This window comes from Antedon mediterranea, chromosome 1 (genome assembly GCF_964355755.1).
Source record: "Antedon mediterranea chromosome 1, ecAntMedi1.1, whole genome shotgun sequence".
Classification (NCBI taxonomy): domain Eukaryota; kingdom Metazoa; phylum Echinodermata; class Crinoidea; order Comatulida; family Antedonidae; genus Antedon; species Antedon mediterranea.
The window spans coordinates 40,027,802-40,040,300 of NC_092670.1; the positions used below are offsets into that span (position 1 = coordinate 40,027,802).

At 32.3% G+C, this 12,499-nt stretch overlaps 1 protein-coding gene across 19 annotated transcripts in view; it reads left to right on the plus strand.

Annotated features, from left to right (window-relative positions):
* The first annotated feature begins 745 nt into the window (after positions 1 to 745).
* LOC140039793 (protein scribble homolog) overlaps positions 746 to 12,499 on the plus strand; it is a 62,302-nt gene continuing 50,548 nt past the window's right edge. For all 19 annotated transcript variants that reach the window (XR_011842661.1, XM_072085394.1, XM_072085424.1 and 16 more), the window contains exons 1-5: positions 746 to 1,056; positions 2,172 to 2,289; positions 6,849 to 6,927; positions 10,562 to 10,651; positions 11,104 to 11,299. Coding sequence is in view for 18 of the 19 variants with exons in the window: in XM_072085394.1 (XP_071941495.1) it covers positions 895 to 1,056; positions 2,172 to 2,289; positions 6,849 to 6,927; positions 10,562 to 10,651; positions 11,104 to 11,299 (645 nt within the window). In the remaining variant the exon portion in view is untranslated. The remainder of the gene's footprint in view (positions 1,057 to 2,171; positions 2,290 to 6,848; positions 6,928 to 10,561; positions 10,652 to 11,103; positions 11,300 to 12,499) is intronic.

A 12,499-nucleotide genomic window follows, 5' to 3' on the forward strand; every position in this document is an offset into this window, starting at 1 on the left:
TCATCATCATAATCGTCACCATCTTTATCATCAATATCATCATCGTCACCATCTTTATCATCATCATCGTCACCATCTTTATCATCGTCATCATCGTCGTCCTCCTCTTTATCATTCAATTTTATTTTAGTTGCATAAGATACCGTACATCATTTATGTAATAACAACACATGAGAGTAGAATGCACTTATGCTGGAGAAACTTAAATAAGCCAAGAGGGCTTTAAGGCTAGTTCCAACAGAAAAAAAGAATTCAAAAAGTATATCTGTTCATAAATATTTCAAGTGTGGTCAACAAATAAATAAATAATTAATAATGAATAAATAAATAAAGGGAAAACAATTACACCCATGATCTTGAAATAGGCCTACCGTCCTTTTTTATTAATCATAATACAATTTCTAATGTAAATTCCATGAAAGTGTCTGAAACATGTTTAACAAGGGTGGTTGGAAATCAACATGTTTTTATGTATGCGTAAGTAATAAATGTGAACTGAACTGAACTTGTATTGTATCTCTTTTAAATCAGAGACACAGTCTCAATGAGATGTGCAACAAGTTTACAGTGAAAAATAATACGCACACGCTTATATATATATATATACAGTATATACAAAAAAAATGTGGGTATGACAAATGTAATGTATGTAACGTTTATGTTAGGCAAAATATTTAAAATATCGCCCTCTATTGGTAATCATCAACTACTCCGGTGAGTGACGTCATTTGGGCGGACATGTTGTTTGGGTTGCGGTTTGATCAAAAGTTTGTGTTGGCATTAGACGTACTAAACTAATCATTTTGTGCCGAATTTCGTAGTGTAAAAACTGGATATAGCCCATGTTGGCATATCAAGGATTTATATTCTTCTTGTTCAGTTAGTTTAGTAATCATGTTTAAGTGTATACCTCTTTTCAGGGCGTGCAACCGTCATGTTGAGTACATTGACAAACGCCACTGTAGCCTCACTGCGGTCCCCGACGATATTTTTCGATACGGACGAACTTTGGAGGAATTATTACTTGATGCAAATCAGATTAGAGACCTCCCAAAGGTAAAGATATGGTAGATGTAATCTTACTTAGTATTCCGTAATACATTTTATAACGATAATTCATCGACATTTTTAAAAATAAAGCTTTTTATAATAATAAAAAGAGGGCCTGGCCTAGTCAAGCTAGCATTGAATGCTAGCTTGACTAGGCTAGGCCTATAGATAGTAGAAGATGTAGGCTAGGGCTAGGCCTATCAGAGTAGTAGTACTAGTAGCCATTTGAGCCTGCTACAGTAGGCCAAGGCCCTACTGTAGTTTATTAGTTAGATGGCCTAGACTACTTGCGCCAGTTTAGGTAGGGCTGCATTCTTCAAGCTTAAGTTATTATAGGCCTAGCTAGTGACTTTTTGTTTGAATGGTGTTAGTCTAGACTCTAGAGCTGTTTGGGTGGCTTCAATTCTTTTGTGGTATTTTTAAAAATTATTTTATCATTGCTTTTTTTTAAATGTATCAATTATTGGGGTTTTTTTTCTGCGGTCTACAGTACACTTTTTTTTTTCTTGCGCCATCACTTGACCTGACAACGTGATAATGAGTATGCAAAGTTGAAACTAAAACCTTTAAAGATAATTTTAGGTGACTATAAGCCTACGAACTGTACAGTACTACAGTACATACCTTTTTAGGTCTAAGATTCCACACCTAAATAAAGCTTGGTTCCTATAATATGTAACATAAGGAGTACTGTATGTGCAAAAATCAGTAAGGAGTGTCCTATTTTGTTAAAAACAATTGATATGCATCACTACGGTAATTGTATAGTACAGTACTTTAAGAAGAGTTTTGTATCCCTACTGTTTCACTGCTGCAAAAGAAGAAACATGTTGGTTTGTAGAATCAATTGATCTCTGTCTGTCTGTGAGCAAACAATGTGTATGTTAAATGATAAAACAGTTTAACAGCACTGTATAAAGAACTTTATGTGACAACAAATTTGATGTGTCCATTATATTTGGATATGAATTATGTCATATCACTTACCATATTTGAGCATATCACTGCCATATTTAGGCATATCACTACCATATTTAGGCACATCACACTTTGATAGTGTAGACAGCTTTAAGACTTGGAGTTTCTACAGAATTGTAAACACATTTTGTTTTTCATTACAGCAATTTTTTAGGTTGTTGAATTTACGAAAGATAGGATTGAGCGATAATGAATTGGAACGTTTACCTCCAGAAATTGGAAACTTTATGAACCTTCTTGAATTGGACATTAGTAGAAATGGTAAGAACAGTGGCAGATACTTGAACAGGATTACTAATTGTACCCACAGATAGATGATTAATGTTTTAACATGAACTAAACATTTAGCTCACAAACATTGCATATTAATTTACTAGTGATAGCTCTAACAGCTGTACAGCTGACTTGAAGAGGCCCTGTTAAAAAGAATACAAAAATATACAAACGAAATTCAAACTGTGTACATTAAATTCAGTAAATTCAGAAATAATATTTTGTAAGATCGTCAAAAGATGTTTCGTAAGGTTTGTAATGAGTTATAAAGTGATAGTGATTACATAGTGAAGTGAGAGTGATTTCCCATAATTGTACAATCTAGAACATTTTTAGAAAGGACAATCCATTTTGTAATGTATGTATTGATGCCGCAAGTTTTTCTAGATTTAGCTTGCCGTTTATATTGCAATTTAGTTGAGTTAGTGTTTCAAGACTTGACTCAAACACAATTAAAATATCCGACCATTGAGTACAACAAACAAAGAAGTGTACAATCTTTTATTTAGATCCAAAAACAATTTCTTTGTGAAAATTTGCATATAAATAGAATACTCATAATAATATTGATTGAAACCAAATATAAACAAATCTTGATATTGAGTCAAAACGACACAATATTATTGTTGTTAGTGTTACGCATTTTGGCAAAACTTTTTTTTTTACTGCAATAACTTACGATTTCAGATTAAATTTAGGAAGTGTATGAAGCATTCAATTGCAATAAACAGTGTGTACAGTATGTGTATCAAAACAAAATATAGGATAAAACTAAATATTCAGTAGTACAGTATTGTAGTAGAATAGTCTATAGATTTTGTGCCTAGCTTACCTGGATAAGCCAACATTAGCCTCTCCGCGAAGAAAGCTACAACTCGAATATATACACAATTATATTAAAAACACCCTTATCAGATGATGGTACAGTCCATGAACCCTGACACCAAGTGGGAGCATCTCAACACACAGTACAACCATCCTCATTTCTTTTAGAGAAATTGTAGAGATAAAATGTCTGAATGAAGAGCTATACATTGACAGATCCTTAAATACATAGAATCAACTCAAATGAGTAAAGATACTGTACTGAACTTTGTAATTCCACCTGAATAATAATGATAGGGGGATATTAATTACACTTTTTGTGTTCAGAGTACTACACAGATCAATATACAGTATGTCTCAAGATAGGCCAGGCATCTGTGGATATCATCATCTTACATTTGATGTTAGTGATACCTGTATGTGTATAGACAGTCGTCATATGGAAATTGAGTTAAATTGATGTAGACCTTTTTAACATTATCATCACATTGAACAAAACAATAAAGAAAGAACTTTGTATGCAAAACAAAGACTTTAGTATCTCGCATACTTGTGCTATGGGATGTACTAATAAAAATGTTGTCATATGGAAATTGTGACTAAATTGATCAAGACATTTTTAACATTATCATCACATTGAACAAAACAATAAAGGAAGAATGCTGTTGAATGTGCAAAATAAAAAAGTTGTTGTTGTAATTTACATTAATTTGATTTGAGTAGGTTTCAGCATTCTACATTCAGATTTGACAATTAGAACCTGACGAGGGACTAAACAGTAAAAATGTCAAGTTTCCTTTTGTTTTTTCCAATTCTTTTGTTTTTTCCAATTCTTTTGTTTTTTCCAATTCTTTTGTTTCTTCCAATTCTTTTGTTTCTTCCCACTCATTAATAAAGCATCAACACAAGTAGAATGTGATTATAAATAAACTAACTAACAATAACAACTTGTTTTACAGTCTCCTTTTCCTCTCTTAGTCTTAGATTCATTTCCATACTTATTTTAAATTCATCAGTAAAAGGTAAAGATGAGTCCTGTAATCATTGTGAATGTAGGGCAATGAGTTGTTAAGCCTAATCAACAGTATGTTGTGGAAGGGTGTCTGTTTAAGCTCCCTTAGTATTTTCATCCAGGTACCCATTTTCAGCTGTAACTGTACAAAATAGTGAAAATACATTTAATGAATGTTATTCAGCTGTTGAATGATCTTATTCTTAGGTCATATCATATAGTCAGTATATCAAATTGTTCATTCAGTACAGTATTAGTCAGGGCTGTAGCTAGCATGATGCAGATCTGAAATTTTCACTACCCACCCCAATTACCCAGCAAAGATTCTCATATTTTATATTAATATTTATAAGGCACCTAAGTTGGCTCGTCGGTTTTTAACCTCTTGTTACGGACTTGTTAGTACTGTACAATATTTTAATAACTGTATGAAGTTTGTTTGAATGGAAGTTAAATAAAATATTATTAAACATTGTCCAACAGCAGCAGCCTGATCCAGCTGAATTAGTTGGTGTTTACAGTAGTACCAGGAAGTTGGGGAAATGACTGTTTTCCTTAAATTCAACATTGTAAATCTGTTGAGAATTGAAATGTACCATTTCATGCACTTTGGAATAGTAGTAGTAGAATGTAATCATGATGTCATCATTACAGTACTATTTCATAATTCTAACTGTTTGAACTTTTACTGTGTACATTTGCTGAAATTATAAATTTAGTTTGTACGATATACTGTATTGTACAGTAATTGTTAAACTATGGGATTATTTTTCTACTGAATTATAACCGAGTATAATCCCACCCTCTAGGATTAGTTAGTTAGTTAGTATAATCCCACCCTCTAGGATTAGTTAGTTAGTTAGTATAATCCCACCCTCTAGGATTAGTTAGTTAGTATAATCCCACCCTCTAGGATTAGTTAGTTAGTATAATCCCACCCTCTAGGATTAGTTCAGACAAACAACTGCAATGCAATTCATGTACAGTATAACCCCACCCCTTAATTTTTGTCAAATTTCATAACCAGTCCACCTGTTTTTTTTTTATTTGAAATCTATGTTATTCGCATTTATTTATTTTAATCAGTGCTATTAGTATTTGTGGCCAATATTTTATAGGAAAATATATTTTAGTTTCTTTTTTGTAATTTAATAAAGAAAGAGGAATAAATACATTTCTGAAATCAGTTTAATAAACTGTAACATTTTCTACTGTACTGTATGCAATACACAGTAAAGCTGCATTCACACTTCTTGTTTGATTGATTGATTGAAATATATACTGGATAACCTCTTCAGTCAAAGACTGGTCTCCCAGAGGGCCCAGTTGGTGATCAGTGGCTGTGATGTGCTAATACACCGGGGTAACCCCTACTTGTCTCGAAAGATGTACAGGTTCTTTAAAGTGCACATGAGCTAGATGTGTACACTGGACCTACGGTTTATAGTCCTTATCCGAGAAGACTCGTTCTACCACCAGAACCATGGAGTGAGTGAGCCTCGAACCCCTGCCGATGTTATGGCTACGTAATTACGGTCCCACTGTCTTAACTCACTCACAGAAGATGGCGCTGTTCAATACTTATTATGGTTAACGGCACCCTGAAACAACAAGTGTGAATGGAATGTATTTTTAGCATTTTAAAGAAAAATACAGGAAATACATGTGTATGGTTGTTTACTGTAGCAATGTGTTCTTTCAATCTGCATTATAATATAGTACTGTACAGTAGTATTCATAGTAGTAGTCATGATTATAAATACAATATGTGGGCAGCATAAGTAGCATTGTGGTTAGTGTTGTGATATAGAGGTACATTTCTATTGGTTCTCTATGCTTTAATATCTACACAAGTACTTCCTGTATGGCTACTGTATGACATCTCCCTGGTTTGTCATTTTTAGAAAATATTATTGGCCACTGTCATTAAATTAATTTTTAATACAGTTATTATTTATAATAAACTGTAGTAATTAAAGTAAAACATTTTGTTATGAGATTGTCAATTTCATGAGATGGACATCAATCATTCTGACATACTTACTGTAGCTGTTTACAGTGTTTAGAGGGCAGTGTAAACTTTAGGACTGTACAGTAATAGTACTTACTTACTTTGCCTGGATAAACCAATATACAGTACTGTAGGCCGTTCTCTACAGCATGAGAGAACAAAAATAGTTTAATACCCCTACAGTATAATGGAACAGTCTGCAACTGTGTCCTCTAGTGGGAACACCACTGTTGGATGGTGGGTGACTGTTTATGTGTATTGGATCAACACTGTTGAAGAAATAAGTTGTTTAAAATCACTTTAATTTTAACTAAATAAACTCATTGAATACTACTAACATCGTTAGAAATGTTGAATTTGTCAACTTGATCTAAGTTAATTAAAATTGAGTAAATTAACATCTAAATCAACTTAACACAAATAATCCTACAGTACTCAATACTGATGAATACAATTACATGGCAGGTTAATTCCTAAAACTAAATTGTAAAAAGTCTGTTTAAACCTCAAAACTAAAAACTGTGAATGATTTAAAATGTGTAATGACTATAATTACTTTGTTCTATAATTTACAATTAAACTTTAATTTAAAGCAGTCTACTGTACTAATAATACATGTGTTTGTGTTTGCATAATGTCTTATAATATACATTTTAATGTGATGTTTTCCATTAATTTCTAAACATTTTCTTTTTGCAGATATTTTTGAGATACCTGAAAACATTCGCTTTTGTAAAGCGTTGGTGGCGATAGACCTCAGCGGAAATCCTATTTCATGGTAAGGATACTAAGAAACAAAAATTAAAATGTTATTGTCTATTTAATGCCTACAGTAGCATACCTGGATAAACCAAAAATAGCTGTACAGTATTCTCCTCAAAGAGCTAGATATATTCCAAAGTTTGTTGTTTTAACTTTACTTTTTAAAGTCTATTTTGTGCCTAACTTACCCAGATAAACCAACATATTAAAGCCTTCAGAGAGAGAGGAATAAATAATACAAAAAGAAAAAACAGTAGAGCACCCCTATCAGATAATGGTGCGGTCTGTGAACAACAGTGGTAACCATCCTGCCTGCAGTACCATTGTCATCATTTCTCATCATCATTATAATTCATAAATGTGGTACAGTACATTTTGTAACATTGTACATTGAGCCATTTGTAGAAGGATCAAGAACTAATACATTTTAGCATGGAAAAATCTCACAATTAGCCAACAAGTGAATGTCTGTTGATCCAATTAATTGTATTATTATTCAGCATAAACATTACTCGTTCTTTTTTCATGGAATTCTGTGAGTAGGCGGGTTTTATCTGCAAAACACATTACATCAAAAATGCATTGCATAATTTGTATTCAACATAAAGAAGTGATTTGTTGACTTACAATGCTAAAAAAGTCCATTCAAGTTCTTTGAAAAGGAACTATATTCAATACTTTTAAAATGTGGTGCCCATTCAAAATTTTGTATCGGATATTTTAAAACAAACTCATGTTAGTTTGTGCTAAAACAATAATTTGTAATAATGATCATTTACAGTATTTCATAATTAGCGTAACAACCAACATTTTGAGACATTTTCAACTGTACTTTATTTCCATTGGAAAAACATGGTGTACCGCAAACCGTACGTTACTATGTGTTTCATTCGCCATGCAAATCTTTACACAATACAGTCACTGGATTTATAATGTTTTCCAGGGTATTGCTACACAGCGCAAACCCCCGTCAACGGGTATTGCTAAACCCTGCAAACCCCCATAAACCTTAAAAAAAAAACATAGCAAACTACATTGAACCAACGTAAAAGTTACTGAACTATGTATTCTCTACATATTTGATACAGTATGTCAAATTAAAATTGTTAATTGACCATGTTGCATAGTGTTTTATCATTGAATATAAATTGTGCTTTATACTGTACAGGTATACAGTATTCTTGTACCTTTATCTGTCTATTACACAATATTTTACCTTTTCACATAACAGATAAAGATTCGCTGAAATTGACACGCCTGGCATATGTCATAGCTTGCGTTTCACACTGTTATTGAATTACAATTTGTCTTTTGCATTTTACTTGTAGTGATCTTAGTAGAAGGTTCATGTACATGTTAAACTCATTGCCATTGATTGCGTACGTCTCTATTCGTGCTTCAGCGAACAAGCATCTGTACGTGAAATATGCATAGTATTATTAACAAGTAAATCAACCGTATAGTATACATTGCATTCGCCGACGGTGCTCGTAATTTTGAATGAGATCGTTCTTTTGTTGACACCATGAGACTCATCTTTATCACGTTACTACTTATGTTGTATCATAATATATTACTCTTTCATTCTTAATTTGTTTATAACTCGTCCTATTGGTTTTATTAATTGCATAAAATTATTATTATTAGGACAATCTGCCGATTGTAAGTGCTAAAGTACATCAGTAAATCGACAACATTACATTATAGTACATACTGTAAGTGCAAATATAATGAAACTAGGACAAACTATAAATTGCATACTAAAACAAAATGAAAAACATAATCACAGTCAACTTTCCCAATACCGAATACCTACTGTAATAATATTAATATATTCTGGTTGTCTGGAAAATATGGTAATGTATTCTTTTGGGCTTTGAGAAAATTTGAGTTTGGGAGAGATTCCAGTTTGCAGAGAGTCTGCTAAGGGAAAGCCAACTGTACAGTATTTGGAAAAAAAAACATAGTTAAGTTGAATGGCTAAGCTGTTACAGTAGTGTTAAGGCAGGGGTGATGCAAACCAAAGTCATAATACTGTATTAGGTTCAAGGTTCTCCTGGTTGTAGAACAAGTCGTCTAGGACAACAACTTAAAACGGGGGTCCAGTGTACACATACTGTGGCTCATGCACTCTAGAGAAGGCATGGCATCCTTTGTGATGAGGAAGGGGTTACCCCTGTGTTTTGCTTCAAAGTTGATGTCAGCAGTTATGAGAACCTGCTGTTTATATCTGCTTCGCCTAGTGTACAGTATTATCCGATAGGAGTGCTCAGGGGAGAAAGGGCTATTGTCGGTTTATCCAGGTACGTTAGGCATGGTATAGACCTTTTTTTGTACAGTGAATCATGTTAATTAACATACTTTATGGATGATTCATAAACTAAATATAAAATTATTTAGATATTATTCTGACTTTCAGATTGTACATTATCGTTTAATTCAAAGATTTAGGCGATAATAATTGTCATTAATCCAATTAATTTAATTAGGATTGTATTCATTGAAACTTTAAATCATAAAATAGTTGAACAGCTTTCAGGCAAAAAGTGATAAATCTTATTACAGTCAACATGTGACCTTTGAGAATATTATTATGACCTGGCTGTCCTTAGCTGTTGGATGATGATGCAGACTTGTAATAAATTGTAATCTTATTCTATAATAAGCTAGCCTACTATAGATTTTCTTTTCGCAATTTTTCAAAGGTTACAATAAGCTCAAATGTTGAGCAGCGAGTGAACTGAGAAATCACATAATAAATTACAACAGTTTGGATAAATCATAGTATTGATTTTGTTTTATTTCATTGACAAATTAATTTAGAAATTTCTTATTAATCTTTCTAAAAAAAAACATTATATAATCAAATTTATTAAGTACAAGTACAGTATTACAATGTTTAGCCTCCGTCTACACTATCAAACTAGTTTCACAAAAAAAGTGTGATGTACTGTACCAAAAAATATGGTAGTGATATGTGTCCATATTTGGGCACATCACATTTTTTTGTCCCATAAAGTTTGATAGTGTAGATAGAGCTTTAAAATAAAACGGTAACTATTTTTAAAGAAATCGATTTGGTTTCATAATGAGCAGAGAATGAATAATACTATTTACTGTGCACTTGCGAATTAAATGATCTAACATGTATTATTAACATTGAATGTTATAAATAAGCTGAATAAGTAGCGGTACTACAGTAAATACACATGAATTAGGTCATGTCATAATTAATGTTGAAATATGAAATCATAACATTTCATATACACAGGCATTATGTACAGTAGCATACTGTAAAGCGCTCTCTCTCTCTACACTATTAAACTTTATGTGACAAATAAAATGTGATGTGCCCATATATGGACATGAATGATGATGTCATATATTACTGTACTACCATATTTGGACATATCACTACCATATTTGGGCACATCACACTTCTTTTGTCAAAATAGATTGTAGACTTAACAGTAGAGTTTACTGTACACTCGGTATAAGGGAATTAATTGTAAAGAAAGTAAGCCAAAATAAAGTTTACTGTCCATTACTAGAAACCAGATGAAATTATTTGGACAATACAGTAGTACTAGTACAGTCAGATTTTTGTGTTAAATATTTTGATAGACAATATTGTTTGGTTTGTCTTTTAGTTTGCCTTCCGGATTCACGCAGCTAAGAAATCTTAAGTTCCTGACTTTAAATGATGTTGGTCTTGAAAGTTTGCCAAATGATATTGGAAAGTAAGTATTGATCAAATAACAATTTTAAAATTTAAAATTCTTGAAAAACTGCTGGATTGAAGCGATGTGGAGTTAATTCTGAGAAGTCTTCACCTTAATAATGTGTTATGGTTTCAATGAAAGTGACAACAGATTTCTTTCAGCACTAAAAAACCAAACTTTTCCACTTCAAAATGCAACTCAAAAGCAGCATAGTCTTGTGTCGTGTTGTGAAATTGAGAAGAATTGATTTTAAAGCTCTGTCCACACGATCACGCTACAAATTTTATGTGACAAAAAATGTGTGATGTGCCCATATATGGACATGATTATGTCATATCATTACCATATTGGGACATATTACTACCATATTTTGGCACATAAAACTGAAATGTAGTTTGGTAAGAAGAAGACATTTCTATGGCTGCAGTACTTATTTTAAGTTATCAAAATAAAATGATTTTTTCCCCCAGTTTATCAAATTTAGTGACATTGGAACTGCGTGAAAACTTACTAAAGACGCTACCACCGTCATTGTCGTTACTCGTCAAATTGGAACAACTTGATTTGGGAAGTAACGAGCTAGAAGATCTACCAGAAACGTTGGGTGCCCTACCAAACTTAAAGGACCTCTGGTTAGATTGTAACGCACTCACAGAGTTACCTGAGGTTAGTATGATATTCTTATCTCCACCCAGGTGTAAATGGGTACCTGATAGATGAAACACAATTGGACTGATTAGTAGTCAGAATTGTCAATGTGTTTGATTCAATGACTGGGATAATAATATGAAGCACTATAAACATTTCCACTCGGCTGTGTAAATTGGCCTTTATCAATAGTACCAACAAGAAGTCAATTTGGATATAATTTACATGTACCTGTACAGTACACGCATACTAGACAATAACAAGTATTGTCGAAAAATGTTGGACACTGCTTTGGAAAAAAATTGTACCATTAAAGTACATCAAACAATCGTGAATATGAATTAATATCCATAAAGACCCTGTGACCTTTAACTTGATCTTTAACCTGGGATTGTAGGTCATCAATAGCTAAATAGACGAATGATTGATGTACTTAGATATGATTTATTCATAAGCTCCCATACTAATCCCCAAAGGTATTTGACATGCTATGACATAATTAAGTAAACATAAAATATGGTGTTATGTAATGTACACTGTTAAATACATAATAATAACCGTTTGTGTTTCTCACTCCCGCTGAAAAAGAAAGAAAGAGAACATATATTCTTCCTTATTGCTGACATAGATATACTAGTGATATTATAGTTCACTATATCTCTATGTTTCAGATATTCACATACAGTACATGAATAATAGAAACTAATATAAATACCTTGGAATAACTTTTTTCCCCATATAAAATAAAAGTACATAAAGTGTTGGGAAATTAGTGTGGTTATTTTAAAAATAATTTATTTGATTTCAACATTTAAATTTAAAGTATACTTGAATGTGTATGTTCTATGCATCAGTACTCATTCCTATGCTGAATGATTTTACGAATTACATGAGGGATCAGCTCAAAAATGTGATAAATATATTTGATCATCTTAGGGCTGACCATACAATAGGATTAATAAGAATGCAGGGTGTTGTTCAGCCATGACCAGTTATAGCCTTGTTTGACTTTTTAATAGATAAATGAATCATTCATATTTCATTATTGAATGTTAAATGTGGGTTAGGGTTAAATGAATTAAAATAAAATACATTTAGTATAGTATCTGAATTGAACTTCATAGACATTTCATTTATTTGAATCATTTGGTGACCAGTGGCTTTATTGACCAGTGACTTTATTGACCATTCACCAATCATTAAACTTAAAACATAAGA